Source organism: Pteropus alecto, unplaced genomic scaffold (assembly GCF_000325575.1).
Source record: "Pteropus alecto unplaced genomic scaffold, ASM32557v1 scaffold195, whole genome shotgun sequence".
Taxonomy (NCBI): domain Eukaryota; kingdom Metazoa; phylum Chordata; class Mammalia; order Chiroptera; family Pteropodidae; genus Pteropus; species Pteropus alecto.
Window position 1 is genome coordinate 9,741,013 of NW_006438073.1, and position 19,407 is coordinate 9,760,419.

Below are 19,407 nucleotides of genomic sequence, written 5' to 3' on the forward strand. Positions count from 1 at the left end.
GAACCCGGCGCCGCCCGCCAAGCCCGAGAAGCCCGCCACGCTGCCCCGGCCCCAGGAGACGGTCATCCGGGAGCTGCAGCCCCAGCAGCAGCCGCGCACCATCGAGCGCAGGGACCTGCAGTACATCACGGTCAGCAAGGAGGAGCTCTCCTCGGGCGACAGCCTGTCCCCGGACCCGTGGAAGCGGGACGCCCGCGAGAAGCTGGAGAAGCAGCAGCAGATGCACATCGTGGACATGCTGAGCCGGGAGATCCAGGAGCTGCAGGGCAAGGCGGAGCGCTCGGCGGAGGAGGGCGACCGCCTGCGCAAGCTCATGCTGGAGTGGCAGTTCCAGAAGCGCCTGCAGGAGTCCAAGCAGAAGGACGAGGACGAGGAGGACGAGGAGGACGACGACGTGGACACCGTGCTGATCATGCAGCGCCTGGAGGCGGAGCGCAGAGCCCGGGTAACGGGGAGGAGCTGCGGGCGGGGTCTCCTGGGCGGCCCGCCCAGCTGGGGCTTGGGCCGGGGCGCGGGACGCAGGGCGCGGGGTTGGAGAGGCCCCTGGGCGCACGACGGCCTGACAGGACTTACTGTTGGCTGGCGCCTGTGCGCACGACCCGGGGCGAGAAGGCTGGACGGTTTTGACACGACTATTTCAAACATATTTATCCTTCTCGAGCCCTTCAGTTGAGGAAATAAGATGATAGCCAGTCATAGCCTTGCCCAGGGGACGGCATATCTTTTCTTAAACTGCCAGGCAGTCGGTATCTGGGGCCCTGTGGACCCACACGCTCCGCCCTCACTGACCCGCTCTCTGTGGTGGGCGGGGCCTGCGAGTGCCCGCCCCCCTTTGCTTACAGCCCCTTGGCCCGCCTAGCCCGATTATCAGCCCTTGACAGTGGGCCCCGAAGGGAGCTGTTGACAGCCTGCTGGGGAGGTTCAGTATCGTTACAGGAGGGAGGCAGGCCCCCCATGATGGTGACGAAGCGGGTGACGCCACCGTTAAACCACCACCTGTCAGTGATGGGATAAAGATGCTGAGAACCTGTGACTTTACTCCTGTTTCTCCAGATTATGCAAATAACCTGTTTCTTTATCAAATAAAAGAAGAAAAGTAAGATTTCTGTTAGTTTAATGCAATAGATTGTTAAATTGCCAAATTTGAGATTTTTGTTAGCCTCTCGAGAATTATTGACAGAGGCATTTATCAGTATTAATTTGCAGAGGGTGCTATTGACCACTTCACATTATTGAATTTTAGTGATTTTTTAATACAATGCAATATTGTAAGACAGCCAAGAGCATGACCTTTTTTCTTTTAGATTTTGTTTCTGACTCCAGCTTCTGTTTGACGCTGTCTGTCCTTGAGGCCTGAACCGAGAACCGCTGGTCGCATGCTTCAGTCGTGTGCCTCACGATGAGTTTAGTCGTGGGTCGTGATTAGTGAGCGCTTAGGGCCAGCAGCGTCAGCTCTTCAGTTCACTCCCGAGATATATTCTCTCTCTCTCTCTCTCTCTCTCACTCTCTCTCACACACACACACACTTTTTCTCAACCAGATATATAGAACTTTACCCAGAAGTCAGCTGGAATCCCTCTTAAAACACGTACGTTTCTAAAGCAAAGACCTAAATGTCACTAACGTTGTTTTATTAGTGTTTTCCAAGTCATCGGTAGTAAAATTTCTTCAGGGCGACTATATTTGCCATCCGTTTATTTTATTTGGAAGAACGACTTTTGATAAATGCGAATTGCTTTTAGCGTAAGAACTCTGAATGGTTTTCACTTGGTAGTCGCAGCTCCGGCCTCCATCAGTAGATTGTTAGCTGTGCGCTTGTTACTGTGAGCGTCTCCCCTGCCCAACCAGGGTCACTAGTGGACGCACTGCAGGTGGAGTCATGGAGAAGCTGACTGTGTTCACGGCCTTGCGTCTGTCACCCCTGCTGTTCAGACCCTGAACCGAGGCTATGACAAATTAGCCGACAATATTCATGGCTGCAGCTGCGTCCCAACGACCCCAAGAGTTAGCAGCTGCATTTGTAAAACTACAGGAATTCTTCTTTTCCGTAAAGACTCAATTTTTATTGGTCTGTCGATTTTTCCAGTTAGTTTAAACACTGACTGTTTTAAAGCCTTCGTGTTTATTATGACATTCGAAAAGTTTACGAAAATTTAGTTGAAAGTGCCTGTATGTTTACCATTAATTACATATTAAGATGAATATTTTAGTCTCTAAATAAGAGAGCTAAGGGAAATGTTACCTTTTTAGTTTCTATGTATCTTAAGGATGAAACTCGATGTTTAATACCGTGTGGGCAGCTCTCTCTGAATGCCAGACATTCGTCTGGTAGCTCTGTGCTTTTCTCGTTGGGGTGTCCCAGAAACAGACGAGGCATGAGGGCGGCGAATGTGCTTGCTGGCGGCGGAATACAGGTCTAAACGTAACTTGTTTTCACGCTTCATCTTTCTTTTTTTCCTTCTCTGTCGCCTGCAGCAGACTGCTGTGCCAGCAATCTCTGTTCTAGATTTGGTATGTTCTTGTTTCTTTCCCTTTGGTCCTTTTTTCCTGTCTCGATTTCCTTTTTTCTTTCAGTGGTGGTGGTTTTATGTTTTCGGTAGACCAGTTCTTAGGGGTGGCCTGGATCAGGACGCGTAGTGTCGTGACCCTCTAGAAGCATGCCTTTGAATGTTTTAGATTTAGTTACTCTTTACCTTTTTCCTTTAAGTGTTGCTATTTGTTTACGGTTTTGACCTTTTCTCAGTTGTAGTCAAAATTGATTCTGTGTGTTTTTACTAGTCATAAATACACGAGCAAATGAGAGAAATGTTCCATAGAGTAAGTAAATCCATTTCATTGTTGTTACATTAGAAATAGATTTTAGATATTCACCTGTTAGAAACTCAATTGAATTGCTACTGCCATTGTTCGTTAATTAAGCTGTCTGTACCTGTCAGGGGCGTAACTGTCTTTTGGTGGAGTAAGAGAAATTTCCAGTAAACTTTTATTGTGTTTCCTTTAGCCTCACATGGATTTTAGTGTAGTTCATCAGCCATGCCAGTCTGTTGTCTGCCCTGTAATACCTGAACTCACATTTTGTATAAATTCACCATGTTCATTCAGTGTCACTGAGTGCCCATTATGCTCACGTACCACATCTGTGTCATCTGCCAGACAATTACATCCTGCCTGATACATTTGCGTTAACTAAGTCGACATTTGTTAGTTGGCTTTTAACGATAGAAGGCCAATATCAGACGACACTTAAAAGAAAAAAATTCTTGAATTCAGTTTTGACTTTAGTGGCCCTTGCAGCAGGCTACAGCCTCCCCTTTAAGATTTAATAAATAGCCTGGCGGCACTGCCACTCCAAAGAGAAACCTCTCTTGAAAACCTCTCCCCGCCCTGATGACCGAAAGGCACATTTTCTGAGCTTTACATCTTGTTTTCATGAGCCGGAGGTTAAACCTTTTATGTCTCTCTCCCGCCTTTTTTGTGTGTCCGGCATTGATGTAGTAGGAGGTGGACAGTGCTGCTCGCCCAGCCGCTTCTGCAAGGCAGGGCTTCGCTGAGCCGCCTCCCAGGTCCCGGCCGGGCAGCGGCTTTAAGAGACGCACCCGTCTGTAGGCCCGCGAGGTCCTTTGTGCTGAGGAGATTCTGTGGCAGATAATGGTTTTTAAGGATAGGGTCCTACTAACATTTTTATTTCAAAGAAATAGTTGAGTTTTTCTTCCTTTGAGCGCTCATTAGCTTGAGTCTCAGCGCTGACTTCAGCCACCCAGCTCTGAGTACGTCTCAGCCTCCGCCCCCAGTTGACACTGGTCGACAGTGTCACCTCCGGCGTTCCTCCCGTGTCAGAGCTGGGTTGTCCCGAGACACACACCCCTCCGGTAGGTGTTCACCCCTCCTGAGAGCGTGGGGGCGCGGCGCGCACACACCGTACCCGTAGGACCACCCTGCAGTTTTTGGGGTGTTTTCTTAGGCGCTGCTACGGGATCTTCACGGCGATGGGCTGAGGGACACGGCCTTCCCGCGGGGGGCAGCCCGCGGGTTTCTGCCCCTCCACGTGGCCTTGTCGCCTCGGCGCCTGCACCTCCAGGTCCGTGGCCTGTGCTGATGCCAGCGCCACCCTCGTTTACGTTTCCAGTCCAGGCCTGTCCTCCGCTCAGAGTCGGAGCGGGCCGTGTTCACACGAAGTTCCTCGTCCCCGGCTCTGCCCCCAGCCTTCCCCTTTGCAGTGGGTTCTTACAGTTGCTCAGACTGCAGACCTTACCGTTACGTGACGCCTTTTACTCTCTGTTGAGAAATTCTGCTCTTTCTCAAAATCTGGCCACCTCTGTGCTCCCCTCCCCGCCGCCCGAGCCACCATCGGTGGGGACTTGCTCCCGAATCCCTTGCTTCTGCCTTTCTTCCCCTGACAGGTTGTTCTCAGCAGAGCAGCCCCAGTCACCCTGTACAAACACATCAGGTCCCAGGAGTCCTCAGAACCCTGCGGTGGCCTCGCTGTCACTCAGACAGACGTCCCTAGGCCTTTCGTGGCCTCCACGGTGCTGCCCAGGCCTCGCCATCCTTCACAGCCACCCTGGGGGGTGGGTGTCGGCCACCACTTCGCGTCACCTGGCTGAGGTCTGAGGGGCAGCCGGTCCTCCCACCTAGTGACAGGTGCTCTAGGTTGCAGCGGCCAGGCCTGGCAAGGTGGCCGGCCGTTGGCCTGATACTCTGTCATGGGCCGGGCACCGGTGTGGGTGGCGTCCTGCCCCACTCTGGAGTTGCTCTCTGAGAACGGGCTCTTCCCAAGGAGGGCACCGTCCTCCCGCCTGCCGGCTCGGAAGCCGCAGCGCCGGATGCTGCAGCCAGGCCTCGGAACCGAAGGCCCGTCGAAGCGGGTGGGCCCGCCGGCACTCTGCGTCCAGGGCCTCGGGCTTTCAGCGTGACCGCCTGTCCTGGGCGCCGCGTGAGTGCAGAGGGAGGGTCTTGGGCGGCGTGCCTGCCAGACTCCTCGGGGTCCTCTCAGTGACGCCGTCAGCGAGTGACTCGCCGAAGGACCTGGCCAACGTAACACGTGGTGCAAACGCACAAGCACACAGATCTCAGGGTGCTTTTTTTTTTCAGCCTGAACATAATCTTGTTTGAGGAGTGTGGGCCGCCGGTATAGTGAAGCCTTGGGCAAGCTCACACGCTGGCTTCAGAGATCCCAGCATGGTTCTTGGTTTACAGTGATTTTCGTCTGGCTGTCTCGATTCATTCTACAGGACTTGTTATTTTATCTGTCAGATCCGTTCCCCCAAATATAATTTCCCACAGACTTCTTTGAGCACATGTAACTTTTCACTCTTGAGCTGTTATTTTAATTAAGAGGTTAAGTTCTTTTTTTCTCTCATTAATTCGTTTTTGGGTTTTGGGTGTGTGTGTGTTTAGTAAAGCATCATATCTTTGAAGAACAAAACGATCTGTTTTGAAAACGAAAATACTCTGTGGGACAGCTTACCAAGCAGTGGGAAGAAACGCTGTAATTTCTGGCGCTGGCTCATTCGCCTCACTTGAAAAGCATTTGCCAGTGAACTAAACACAAGAACACTCCTTGCATACCACCGTCTAGATTTAGAAGAATTAAGTTTTTCAAGAGAAAAATAGCTGTTTATAGGTTTATAAGGTAGTATTCTGTACCTGCAGCTATGAGAATTGTAATTGTCCTGATTTCTTAATATTATACTCAAATTTAAAAGAACTAATTGGATATTTCCATGTATACTGTTTTTCTTGCTCAGAATTTATTTTTAATTAAGTCCAGAAAGCATAACATGATGAAACTAATTTGTGCGTTATTGGTTAACAGAAAAACCTCTTACGGCGTAAATGCAGTTTTACGTCCTCCCGTAAGTCAGCTTCCTGCAGAGTCTTTAATGTCGCCAGTTGTGGTTTATGTTGCTGGTTTCATTGGGTGCCGTTTCTCACCATCGGTGCTGATGGCGCTGAGCACGTCCGTTGCTGGCAGCGGGCCCCTCACGCGGGTGTGGGTCCGCTCTGCCCCGTCCTCCTGGCGGCCTCTTGGTTCTTCTTAATCAGTAGCACCCGCTCCTGCCACACAGCTGGCCAAAAGCCCCCCACCCTGACGCCCTGCTCAAACCTGGATGGCACTGAAGAGGAAGTTCAATTAATTTGTCTTCTTGAGAAGAGAGTTTTAATTTTCCTCTAAGATGTCTTATTGTTTGCGGCCACGAACAAGTCTAGTGGCACAAGTTAATTTGTCACGTTCCCACTGGATACAGTGTTCCAGAAATCAGCAAGAGCGAAGTTGTTAGATATTTGTTTTTAACAAAATGCACACACAATTCGAATCCCAAACATTTTTTGTTTTTGCACTGGACAGTTTATGGGATAACTGGTAATTCTGAGGGACTTTAGGGGATTCCTGCAGTGGCTAGAAGCTGAGCCTAGATGGCTTTGAGTCACGTTGTGATTTAAAAACGTTTGAACCAGCTCCTCGTGGTGTGGGATGGGACAGTGCTGTGGGTGCTGCTAGAGCCCAGGTCCCTAACCGGACGAAATGCATGGCGAGGGCGCACTTTTCAAAGTCGCCGTCATCTTAGGCTGTCAAAACAATAGTAGCTGTGTCAGATCGAGATGGAAGGAGAGAGCCTGACTCTGAGCTCTGCTGGCCACGTGTGCTTTTAATTCAGAACCCTTTGTAGAAAAGGCATTTTCAATCTGTAGTGAGTGCATAGAGAAATGTGACAGGGATAAAGGAGCTGAAACCCAAACAGAAAATACATCCTGGATTTTTAAAGATCTCAAGTATCTGAATGGTGTGAAGGAAAAATGTTAAATTTTGTTTTGTGTTGTTTCAAACAGGCAGACCGTAGATGACAAAAACTAGAAAGCGATCAAGGGATGAGTCTTAGACCAGCCGAAGGACTCTGTGACGTGTGCTTGGCTGGCAGCAGAATGCGCCGTCTTGGGAGGGAGGCGGCTGCCCCACTGCTGAGTGCTCAGACAGGGCAGAGCTGCCGGACAGAGTTAGAATGAGATTCTGGCCAACTCCTGGTTCCGGTCCTGTGACTCAGAATTGGGGAGTGTCCCGAGCCGAGCTGGGGTCCAGGACGGGATCCGGAGGAAACTGGCGGCAAAGGGCCAGGGCGGACGAGTGCCGGAAGTTCGGTCCCCAGGAAAGGTGGCACCCGTAGGCCAGAGCTCAGCGTTGCACGTCAGGCCGGCGTCTCGTGCTGCGTGGCGCCCCCACCCAGCGGCCGCTGTCTCCCCGCAGGCTTTTTCTCGACATTCATAGCGGAGACGAGGGGAGAGTGTGGTCGAGGGTGTCCCGCAGCTCTGTCACGTCGGGGTGTCTGTGGGGCGCGTCTGTGGGTCTGCACGAGTTGCGGGCGCGCCGTGCTCGGTCACCGCCCGAGCGTGCGGGGTAGATGGTTCTGGGGAGGGGTCGATCTGGAGCCTCATTCTGCCGTCGCGACGCCGTCGCTGTGTGAGTCGTGCCGTGTCCCGCTCCGTGTGTGTGTCCCCCGTCTCCGTGCGTGTCCCGCGTCTCGCGCTGCCGGCTCTGCCGGGCGGAGGCTGAGCTGACTTTGCTGTTAGTTGCAGGACGAGGAGCGGCAGCGGCAGCGGCAGCTGGAGGAGATGCAGCGGCGCGAGGCGGAGGACCGCGCCCGGCAGGACGCGGCGCGTGGCCAGCAGCAGGAGGAGGCGCGGGCCAAGCGCGACGCCGAGGAAAAGGTCCTGGTCCTGTGAGGGCGGCGAGGGTCCCACCCACTTAGCCCGGCCGGGCCGGCCGGCGGGCAAAGGGGGCTGAAGCCGGTCCGGTGCTTAAGCTGTGCGAGACGGAACGGGGCCCGGGGCGCCCGGCTTCCGCTGCGGGACCAAGACTCTAGCCCGGTCCGGCCCACACCTGTCCTCCGACTGCCTCCAGCTCCCCTTTGCTCTGTGCTTGTCTCTCTCAAACTGCGAACTCCTCGGGCCGGTCCCCGCAGCCTCTCTGCGCGGGTCTGCGGGCCTGGCCCTGGCCCTCGCTTCGCTGGACGTGGTCCAGCTGTTTCCGTGGCGGGGACGTTTGCTCAGTTACTGTTCAGCTTGCGTGGCAGCTGCGGGAACACCTGGAGCGTAGCGAGACAGTCTGTTGCCACTAGGTATTTCAGACAGATTACTTACTGAGATCACTCCGTTCCGGTCCGTGGTAAAGCGGGCGAATGGCTTATGAAAAACATACAGGGAAAAGTACTTGGTCTGTAACGTGGTAGATACTCCGAGTTGTTACTTTGTTTCCATGTGCAGGTTCTTTAAGTTCACGGAATCCTTTCCATCGAATTTTAAAATCACAACTCGTTTGACCTGTTCTGAGAACCGGGAGCTGTGCGGTGCTGCCCCCCGGCTCCCCCTCCATGTGCGTGCTGCGCGCCCAGCCCCAGGGGCCTGCCTGGCGCCGACGCCGCTCTGCACCTGCTCAGTCACTTGCTCTGTCACCCGCTCAGTTACCTGCTCGGTCACCTCCCTTCTGTGAAGGCGGGAGCTTGAGTGCCTCAGCTTCTGATAGCGAAGATTTAGTTTTTATTAAAAGTTCCTTTTTTGATAGTCCCATGAACTATGTTAACAGAGTACCCTCCCCACCCCCACAAAAGAAGTTTTAGGAAGCTTTTCATGGTGATAGGATCTATTAGGGTACCTAGTCAAGGGGTACGGTCGGCAGGAACGTGATACATTTACAAGAAAGTGGGGTGAGTAGTGCGAGGACACACAGCTGCACGGAAACCAGCGGTCTCTGCGTTTCGTAGACCTTGGCCTCCCCTGCAGCCCCCCGTGACCTGCAGCGCCAGGAGCTTCCCAAGCCCCTTCCGGTGGGGGTGGTCAGGACCGGGCCGCCCCAGGCGGGACTGAGGGTCTTCCTAAGGAAATCGGATTTCCCGAGTGGAGCCCCTGGAGTTCTCCGCTGTCAGGGTGTCGCATGTTCTCTTCCTGTGCTGTCTCCACTCCGGGCCACCTCAGCCGTCCGCCTGCACGGCCCCAGGACGGGCTGCACACAGACCCGCTGCCCTCCCGGGAGCCTGCGCTGCGTGGCGTCCCGGGCCCCACCGAGCCCTGGCCTGTGCGGTCACATGTGGGAGCAGGACACCCCCGGGGAGGGTGGGTCGTGTCTGTGACCTGTGATCGGCTTGCGGTCTCACAACTCGTGATTATGTCAGACACACTTTTTTTCAGTAACTGCTTCTGTAATTGAGTGGTCAATGTAAAAAGAAGTTGAAGAACCTATTTTTTATACAGAATTCCAAAATTGCTGGGTTTGCTTTGTTACAGAAAAACGTTGGGTAGAAAAAGGCTTTCCGGGTCCTGTAATCGTATCTCCTCTCATCCAGCTGAAGAGAACCTTCCGCTTCCCCTGAAATGTTAGCGAGCCCCTGCTCTTCCCTAGGCCCCCAGTCCTGGTGGCCCCGCGCCAAAGCCACCGGGGCTATTCCAGATTCGATGCCACACCCTGTGTGGAAAAGGAGAGACATGCTTTTCCTTCGGGATGTCTCAACGTAGAGCGAGAAGACGAAGTGAGAAATTGGGTCCAGGGCCACGATCGGGGCCGGCCTTCGCTTAGACTTCCTCCCTCCGAAGGCGAAGCGTCGGCCATTGTGCATTCATTCACTGCGTGTGTGCACATGCGTGTGTGTGCACGCGTGTGTGTATGTGTGTGTACGAACACACGAGTGTGTGTGCAAGCATGTGTGCTGTGTGTGCGGACACATGCATGTGTGCGAACACATGTGCGTGCATGCATGTGGGGGGGTGTGAACGCACGAGTGCATTGCACGCATGTGTGCTGTGTGTGCGTGGGTGTGTGCGGACACATGCATGTGTGAACACGTGCGTACATGCATGTGGGGGTGTGTGTACAAACGCACAAGTACGTGTGCACACATGTGTGCTGTGTGCGTGGGTGTGTGCGGACACGTGTGTGCGTGTGTGAACGCATGCACGTACGTGCATGTGGGTGCGTGCGTGTGTGCGTGGGCGTGTGTATGCATGCGTGTACGTGTGTACGTGTGTGTGCACACGTGTGTGTGCACATGGAGGCCGTAGGGGAAAACGCAAGCATACAAATTGAAATGGGGACTACAAACTTCTGTCCTGACGCCAGCGAGTCCCCTGAAATCGGTGTCTTTGACTGAATGAGTGTAAAACTCATCGTCCTCCACCGTGTAACACGGCACGTCATTCACGTTAGGGCAGACTATTCTGCTTGACCTTTCACCCCTTTCTTATTTACTTTTTTCTTGTGTCCTAAAATTTCTGTCAATCTTTAACAAAACTGTGCTGTTATCTTTTTTAATGTTAAAGTAATTTTAACACTGTCAACTGTAGTTTGTGGAGATATATGTCAGAAAAAATGTACGTGTCAAATATATTTGCATATCCTGTTGCTCTTGCTCTTAATCCTGGCTCTCGAACTTTCTGTGAGGGAGTTTAAGGCCTGACCTGTGAACTGTGCAGAGTATTTGTTAGATTGTTGCTTTGGGAAAACAAGTAATGTTTTTCACAGTCTGTGGTTTCTTCCTAATTTTCCTCTGAGTCACGGGGTGAACCAGGTGACGTAAGCCCGCCCTTCTCGCCCAGGAAGCATGCTCTTCTGAACGTGCGGGGTTCAGTGGGGAGGCTCCCAGGTGTGCGCTTCCGAAAGCGCCCACTCTAGAAAGCCAGTCGTAGCCTGTGTTGGGCTTAGCTTTGTCTGTAGACTCAGCGGTACCAGGTAAGTTGACATCCTACCAAAAGCAGAAGGACAGAGACGGACCCAGAGGGAGCAGCGGAGGCCCGACTGTCCCGTGGAGTGGTGGGGTGGGGACAGCGATGCGCGGCCGCTGGAAGGGAGGCCGGGGGCGCCTGAGAGGGCCGCACTCCCGTGCCTCGGAGCCGCCGTGTGTCGGAGCATTCCAGAGCAGCCGGCGTGCGTTCACGAGGCTCAGGAGAGGACCGTTTCCGCCACGGCACCTGCTGTGTCCACACCTTAACGTCCCGTGGATGCGTCCTCAGTGTGGTGACAGGGACTGGGGCACACACTTCTTTTCCTGCGCTGTGCAGGCGGTCGGGTGGCCGCGGTCCCCCCCACGCCTCTTTCTGACCTTTGCGTTTGTCTGTTCCCGCCCGCAGAGGCGACAGGAAGAAGGCTATTACAGCCGCCTGGAGGCCGAGAGGCGCCGGCAGCACGACGAGGCGGAGCGCAGGCTGCTGGCGCCAGTCATCATTTTAAGAATGCATATCAAATTTCAGTTTGATTTATGGAGAGAGAAAGAGGAAGAGAGAGAGAGAGAAGAAAAGAAGAAGAAGAAGAAGAAGAAGAAGAAGAAGAAGGAGGTCGTCGCATACAACGAGGAGGAGGAGGAGGAGGAGGACTGCGGGCCAGCAGGTCAGGGTGCGCGCTCTGGCCGAGCCAGTGTCCCGGCTCCGCCCGGAGGCCACCATGCCCGGCCTCCAGTGGTGTCTTTCCCTCCAACTCATTGGCCACCCTCGGCCACTGCCACCGGTACTGCCCACCAAGCAGGCCGCCCCCTCCCCCCAGCAGGCGGGCCGCTGCCCTGCCCGCCACCCCCAGTGGAGGCAAAGAGTGGGGTTGCCAGCCCGGCCTGGGCTCCGGCCAGCACCTAGATCTGGGTTTGGTCGCTGGTCTGGCTGGCGGTCCCCCGCAGCTGTCTCCGCTCGTGCTGCCCTCCAGGGCCCCGAGCGCTGCTGCTCGCTCAGGCCCCGCGTCCCGCCCGCCCTCCTGCCCTGGTCCCCCACGCAGCCCTGGGCGTGGCCTCGCTCTCTGGTCTTCACGGGGCGCTTACGTGGTGGGACACGCACCCTTCTCGCACACTCTAGTATCTCGGGATAAGTGTCTCTCGTTAACGGTGTCACGGGTGCATGCCCAGTGTCCCTCATGTCACGTGAGTAGACTGTTCTGCGTTGGACGGCGCGGGCAGAGGGGCATGAGGCGACTCTGCTCCCGCGGTTGTCAGAGCTGGCGCCCCAGGGGTTGTGGTGCTGCCTGGAGCCAGCCGCCTCCTGGCAGGGGCCCCGGTCACCGCAGACCGCCCCTGCCCCTTCCCCTTCCCCTGGGGCTTGCGGGGTCCTGTGGTGCTGGCGTCCAGAGGCTGCCGCAGGCCGGTCGGCAGGAGTCGGGTCTGAGACAACACAGGGCTGTGTTTAAGACAGAACCGTGACGACAAGGACTCGGATTTCAGACTGGTTTTAGCTCTTCAGATGTGGGGTGCTGGCAGCGACGTTCTTGGAGTTAGTGGGGTGGCTCCGGGAGGAGGGGGTTGGCCGTCTGAATCCTGCACGGGGCGCGCCACAGTTCTGGGGGTTGGATGATCAAGAACCCGTGTGACTTTGCCTCTTGGTCACAGTGGGTTTTGCCAGTTTCTTTCCACCTGAGTGAGAGCTCAGGACACAATTTTAGGTCGAATCGCTCAGAAGCCAGAATTCCATCCTTTTGGAAAATTTCTGTTATACGTATCTTGACTGGCTTAAGACTTGCGGAATAACTGATTTTTGAGGCAAGATGCCTTTGGTCTCCTTGCATCAAATTCCAAGCTGAACTTTAGATATCTCGTAAATGTCGTGATACGAATGCACGAGGCTCGGTGACGGACTGCGGTGGCTCAGGCCACATGGCCGTGCCGGCTTCCAGTCACGCCGACAACCCTGTCTCCCCTCGCACCTGAAGGCCGCGTGGAGCAGGTTACAAGCAGGTTACATCCTGCGTCCGCGCCTCGTGGGAGACTGCCCCGCTTCGTAACGGATGGGGCTGCTGCACCAAGTCACAGGGCGCTCTGACCTTACCGCCCGTCACCGCCCTGCCACCGTCCAGTCCCCGTCAGCTCCCTGTCCTGTCGCGAGCACGGGAAAGCGCGATGCTGTTGACGGGACTTGGCTTTCTCCGCCGGAAGCCGTACGGATAGAGTCAGCTTATGAATTGAAATGAATAATGTCCGATTTCAACACAGCAGTGTAGTAGAAATATTCTTTACTAAAACTCTTTGAGAATTATTTGAAATGTGTAGTATCAATTCATATAGTGTCAGCTGAAGGTATTTGATATTCTGGTTTTCAAAATTTCGAAAATTTTGAATTGACTTTTCCCAGTGGAAGAAACAAGTATCATTCTTAAAACAGAGATTAAAAGAGACAACATGCCATTTTTAAAAACAAAATGAATTAAATTTTAGCATTAAAATGGAAAGGATTTCACTGTGCACAGAGTTTATCCAGAGGCCTGCTGTGGGTGACGTCGGGTTAGAAGCGCGTGCGTTGGCTCTTTCGATCTTTGCTGAGGGTGATCCCCACACAGTGGCGATGGAGAGCTGGCTGAGCCGGGGGGGAGGGTGCAGTGCCTGGAGGACGCGGCAGGAAGTGGGCGAGCTCTGTCCCAGACGCGCTTCTGCACAGTAGGTCCTTTTACGTTGAAGCCTGAAATTCACGTTTCTGCAGCTCGCGTGGAAAGGTAACCTCCATGTCGGACGCCGTGCCGATCTGTGGCCTGTTTCCTCCAGTCTGCTCTGCCGTCACTGTCAGCTGAGTGTTCGGAGCGTTTATTGCTCCAGCACGTGTTAGTATTACAAGCCAGAGACTTTTTAAGTGTGAAATTCTCTGTCCCGCTGACGTTAGTTACCAGAAGTACGTTAGTACTATTTGAACGCGTTGCGATTTTAATGACGCCTCATTAGTGGCAACATGCGCTTACTTGGATGCGTTTAAACTTTTCGTCTGCATCGTCTCTTCTGCTGTTCCGCACCCTCCGGAGCGGATGGGGCAGGGGCCTCGCCAGCAGGCGGGCCCAGCACGGTCACTCGGCCGGTCACAGGCAGGGCTCCTTCTTCCCTCTTCCCGTGCTGCTTTGGGTCCTTCTGTGACGGCGTCTGACATTTTGTATCTGTGGCACTAGTATCAGTCCCAGGGGTTTCTGGTAGCTCACATATTTAAAAACTTTATGTGATTAATTATAGCCATTTCAAAAATATTCAGTAGCTGTCCTGGAAAGAACTTCAATCGTGTGGTTACTTCTCAATCTGTAGGTGACACTTGCTGTTATTGATCTCGTAGAAAAATTCTCAATGTCAGGAGTGTCTTGAAAGTTTACCGTCAGCCTTCTGTGGACTTTGCCTCTGACTCCGTGACGATCCCACATTTGGCCGCCCCTGCCGAGGCCTGTGCCGGCTCCCCCCAGCGCGAGGGCGCGCAGCTGTCACACGGCGCCCTGCCAGGGCGCCCACGGGACGACTTAGGTCACTCGGGCGGGACCGCAGGCTGCCCAGTCCGTCCCATGTGACGGGCCGTCTGCAGTCTGTGCAGTGACGAGAGACGCCTCAGGCCCCATGGGCCCTGCATCTTCCCCATGGGTGAAATGTGGGAAACAACACAAGTACTTTAACTCTGATTTTTCTCTTTTTTTAATGGAAAAGGACCAAACTCTTATACTGGATCTACTGGGACCCTTTTCGGCGCCCATGATGCGTATCGGGATCTGAGAGAGAAACCGCCCAAAAGGTATTTGCGTTTGCACCGGACAGGCCCCCCCACCGTGAGTCCCTTGTCCTTCCTCAGGCCGTGAGTCCCTTGTCCTTCCTCAGGCCGTTGTGGGTGAGCTGGGTTCACATTTGAGAGACGTCATTATCAGCTCAGGCTTTTGTCATTGCACAGAATCGCGTGAGCACGTGAGCTTTTTTATTTGTGATGCTCATGTAGTTGCTTCACATGACGATGAGGCCGGCTCAGTAGTTAGACCCTCAGAATCAGTGGGACACCCCGCTGTTTGCTTCCACAAAGAGGGGTGAAAGTTCCCGGGCAGTGACCAGACATCCTGCTGGCCCGCGGGAGGCCAGCCCCAACGATGCACGAGCGGATCGGTTTGATGGGGGCCACACCTCGGGTTTAGCCAGACACTGCTGGCCGGCGAGCTCCTAGAGCATGGAAGCCGAAGGCGTCAGGGGACTCCCCGGCGTCCCCCCGCAGCTTCGTACGCAGTCAGGGTGCTCAGAGGTGCCTCTCAGGTCCGTGCAGGGGTCGTTAGAATTCTGCACTTTAAAACCACCTCGTTAGTTAAACTTAACTGTTAAGAATTGCCTGCCGGCTGGAACCGAAGCTACTAAAGGGTTTGACCGTTGGATGTGACTGGAGAAAGTTACCATTAACTTTTAAACTAACGTAGTAAGGAGAACACGTTACCCTTTTTCTCAGCATTGGTTTAGAAACAGCCCCTGTGATTTTCACGATGAGGAAGGTCGTGGCAGAGTTTGACACAGGCTCTTGCTGAAGCTGCCCCGTAAGTGCCGTTTAGCGTAAACGTGCCCGCTGGTTGACGAGTTCTTTCCGCTTTGACCTTCCCTCTCCTGCAGCCACGACGCAGACCCCCCCGCGAGTTCTGGAGCCCCTGAAAACCTGACGTTCAGAGAGCGCCAGCGTCTCTTCTCACAAGGTCACGACGTGTCTAACAAAGTGAAAGCCTCTCGCAAGTTGACGGAACTGGAAAACGAACTGAACACGAAGTGAGGAGGGAGGGGGCGGCGCGCGGCGTCCCGGCCCCTCCGAGCCCGAAGGAGAGGGGTGCGCCCCCGAGTCGCGGAGACTCTGCTGAGACGGTCGGGGTACAGAGATGGTCTGGCTCCAGGAAAGCCTGTTTTCTTTCCCGGAGACTGTCACTTCTATGATTTCAACACTGTCTTAATTTCTTAATTGTCCGACTCACGTGCAGATAGCTTTGTTAGTTTCCTTTCTAGAGTCTGAGTCGGAAAGGGGACGGGGGCGGCCAGTAAGAGAGAATGAGCTGTTTCTCCCCCACCTTACCCAAGGAGCACAAGCAAGTCCCATTTCTGTTCTTTTCCACACTCTTTAGCTTGCAGAGAATAGCGAATAGCTTGAATCACCCAGATGATTGTTTGCACTATTTGAGAGCCACTACAGGCAGCGATGCAGGAGACAGGACACACGGGGACAGGCTGCTTCGGGCTGGTCGCGAGCAGACCCGACACAGCCCTTCCTGTCCTTAGCCACAAAGCAGCTTACACTGCCGCTTCCCGGACGGGGGACGACGCACACCAGAGACGTGACCCCCCTTCCCTTACAGGCCCACGCCCTTCCAGTCAGTTCTCAATATCTGATCGAAAAGTTTTTTTCCAACCAAAAAAGTTTGACGCTTTAAGCTTAGGAAATTTTATTTTTGTAAATTCCAGATTATTGTTATAATAAATCGTTGGTGATTTCGAAGATGGCAGTTAATGTTGGAAAGTTAGCCAAATGTTTCAGGTATCCACGGAAACCCACAGAAGGGCGTCTAGCCAGGTGGCCTTGCCGTGAACAGGAACGAGAACGTCGGAAAAGCATGCCTCGTTAGTCGGTGGCACTCAGCACAGCTGTTGCTCAGGAATTTTTAAGTTTGACGAGATTTACACCTGTGTGCTGTCGGGGACGGCCTTCAGTCACCTCTGGCGTCTGTAATCCACACCTGCAAGAACAACTCACGGCGGTTCAAGCTATTTTTTACTCACAGAATTATTTAATTTTCCTTTGTTGCATTTAGTTACCGCTGTCGTTTCTTCAGCTATGAATGTGGCCGATGTCGGGGAGACGGACCTCACTCTGCTTTGTAGTGCGTGATGGTGAAACGGTAAATTACTGTGTGATTACGAGCAGCTTTTCTATTTGACAAAACCCTGACGTGGGGTCTAGGTGATTTTCCTGTACCACGTTGTTCTCTTACAGACGTGCGTGTTAGCACACTTTCAAAGGGGAGAGGCAGGGGCTTCCCAGCCTTAGCAATCACTTTAACAAGAGTTGTATGATAAATCATTAAAACGCAAGTGTAAATATTTTTTATGCCTGCCAGGGCTCCTGTTTGGAAGTGTGCTCCCACCGCCCCGAGTGAGAGAGTGAGATGGCTCTGTGCTGATGAAGGATTTGCAGGCTCCTCCAGGTGTCTGGAGGACACTGGTGGCCTCATGGGGACTAAATCCACACTTTTCTTTAAAGAAAATGATGCAGACGAACTACTATTCTGTTAATATATGGGGAAAAATACACATAAGTACATGCAAAGACATGTGAATATCTACGGACAGGGAGAGTCGTGTGTGGTCGTCAGACTCATCGACGAGTGGGTGTGGCCGTCCTCGACGGTCGGTGAAATGTGAATAGCGGACAGGGCTTTTCACAGCTGTGCATTATATGGAAGAAACATCCGAACTGCTGTAGTTTTCCATTTCTACTGTATTTCACTTGCAACCTATTTTTAATAAACTTTATATGTATTTAAGTGTATCTGCTTGCTGTTAACGCCTCCGACAGACTGTGTGACGTCGGTCTCCCTCCCGTGCTGTCCCTCCCGCTCGTTAAACATGAACCAAGCGTCCCGCCCGTGTCAGGCCGTGTGCTCAGTGTCGGGGATGCTCGCCCAGCCCCAGCCTCCAGGACCACCTTGCGCACGCGCTGTCCCGGGAGACATTCAAACCGTTTCTCAGTCACGCTGTCCCAGGGGCGCCCCTGCGAGGCAGACACACGGTAATTAGCACAGTGTACGACACGGTGTCCCGGTGAGAGGCGTTCCAGTGCAGGGGGCCCGGGGGTGACAGACGTGAGTGGCACCCAGCGGCCCTGCCCCGCCCCGTGCATGTCCTCCCTCCTCGCGACCCTGGTCTGCTTCTGGTCCCCTCTGTCCGGGCCTCCAGGCAGCAGTGCTGGGCCGGGCCTCGGAGGTCCTAGGAGAAGCAGGTGGTCCCATGCGGGGACCACAGTCACCACTTCGCGTGTGTCCGGACGCCCAGAAAGGCGCCTGAGGTGTGGGAGGGCAGCGTGGAGGGCCCTCTCCGCGCGGCTTCCCCTCGGGCCCGTCATCGCCCTTGCCCTTGACGGAGTCATGGCAGGTGTCACCTTGTCCACTCAGACCGCAGCAGGGGCCCGTGGGCGACGCGCCCTCTGCTTCCTGGCACCGGTGGCTCGTCTCAGGCTCGCGGCTATATCTAGGGCACTGCGGGGCACAGCAGAATGCACGTGGGACGACTCACTAAAGGGAAAGTGTGCACCAGCAGCGACAGGTTTTGCATTCTAGCATTCGTCCAGCGTAGTCGGAGAAGTCACGTAGGCCCAAAGGACGCAGCCACCTTCCAGCTGGTACAGAGGCACTAATGCGCAGTTTGTCAAAGCTGTTACTCAAGGTCCTACGCGATCAGTCGCTGCTGACAGTCATTCCGAGGATCCCATAGTGGATCTGGGGAGACGGGTACGCAGTTTGTGTGCGCACACAGCCAGCGGTGTAGTGTAAGGGTGTACAGGCCACTTGCAGGGTTTAATAGAGGGACCCAATTTAAGTCACGGAGATGGCAGACTGAGACACGGATGCTGCCCTCTGAGGCGGCTTCCGGCCTGTCCCGCAGGTGGAAGGAAGCCCCCGAGGCAGAGGCTGCTACACTGGACGGGTCCGAGCCCAGAGGCCGGGGCGTATGGGGGGAACGGGGTGGGCGGTGGGGTCGGAGGGTCTTAAACCACCGTGCGGAGGTAGCGTTCATGCAGCCTCCTGCGGGGCTGCACAGGGCGTGAGGCACACGGGCCTCTGGTGGCACGTGGAGGGACGGGGCAGGAGGCCTATGCCGGTGCTCAGGGGCGGTGCGCTGGCTCAGCCTGGGGTTGGTGTGACCAAGTTTGAATGACAAGTAGTGGGACGCTCAGGAGACGAGGACAGGGGCAGGTGAGCTGGGCGCAGGTGAGGCGCAGGTGTGAGTCCAGAGGCGCTAACGAGGTCGGCAGGCCAGCCGGGGCGGTCACCGTGTTTCACGCCTTCGGTGCTTTAAACCTCATTCGCTTCTTCTTTTCTAAAGCTTGTGTTTTACGGTGCGGAGGCGACAGGTGCAGACGGCCTCTATGTAAGTCAGTGACAGTGGTTTTACCTGGGAATTTTTGAAAAGAATGTAAGACAATTAAGTGATCTAACAACAACAAAAAAAGACCTGGGTGTCTGGCCGTGCCCCCCTGAACGTGCCTGATCCCGTCTGATCTCGGAAGCTAAGCAGGGTCGGGCCCGGTTAGTACTTGGATGGGAGACCACCTAGGAAGACCAGGTGCTGTAGGCATAAAAAATAAAAAACTAAGGGATTGTAAGTCGACGAGATCCTTGCAATCCGTGAGGTCAACCAAGGGTTGCCTCGCCTAATAAAAACAGAAGAACACCTGGAACACACCTTAACTGTGGCTTCAGAACGTCCTGCCTTGCCAACGTTTTCCACCGGAGCGGGCCTAAAATACAAGAGCGGCCGCTCTGCGTTGAGCAAAATTACGGGTGCTGTTGGGAGAGCACTCCCTGCCACGGGCGGCACGTCCCCAGGTCCCCTCTGCCCAAGGCAGACAGCTGCCCGCCCCGCTCCCGGGCCACTTTTCCGTCTCCCTCCTACCTCCTGCCACCTCCCTCTTCCTCCCCCCTCC

The 19,407-nt window shown here is 54.3% G+C and overlaps 1 protein-coding gene and 1 pseudogene across 1 annotated transcript in view; both read left to right on the forward strand.

Moving 5' to 3' along the window:
- AFDN (afadin, adherens junction formation factor) overlaps nucleotides 1–17,253 on the forward strand; it is an 82,357-nt gene extending 65,104 nt beyond the window's left edge. Inside the window, exons 28-33 of the mRNA XM_025049061.1 lie at nucleotides 2–445; nucleotides 7,567–7,704; nucleotides 11,113–11,199; nucleotides 11,296–11,368; nucleotides 14,403–14,487; nucleotides 15,336–17,253. Of these exons, the coding sequence (XP_024904829.1) occupies nucleotides 2–445; nucleotides 7,567–7,704; nucleotides 11,113–11,199; nucleotides 11,296–11,368; nucleotides 14,403–14,487; nucleotides 15,336–15,489 (981 nt within the window). The 3' untranslated portion in view covers nucleotides 15,490–17,253. The remainder of the gene's footprint in view (nucleotide 1; nucleotides 446–7,566; nucleotides 7,705–11,112; nucleotides 11,200–11,295; nucleotides 11,369–14,402; nucleotides 14,488–15,335) is intronic.
- Nucleotides 17,254–18,939: 1,686 nt separating this feature from the next.
- Nucleotides 18,940–19,058, forward strand: LOC112482389 (annotated as a pseudogene).
- The last annotated feature ends 349 nt before the right edge of the window (nucleotides 19,059–19,407 follow it).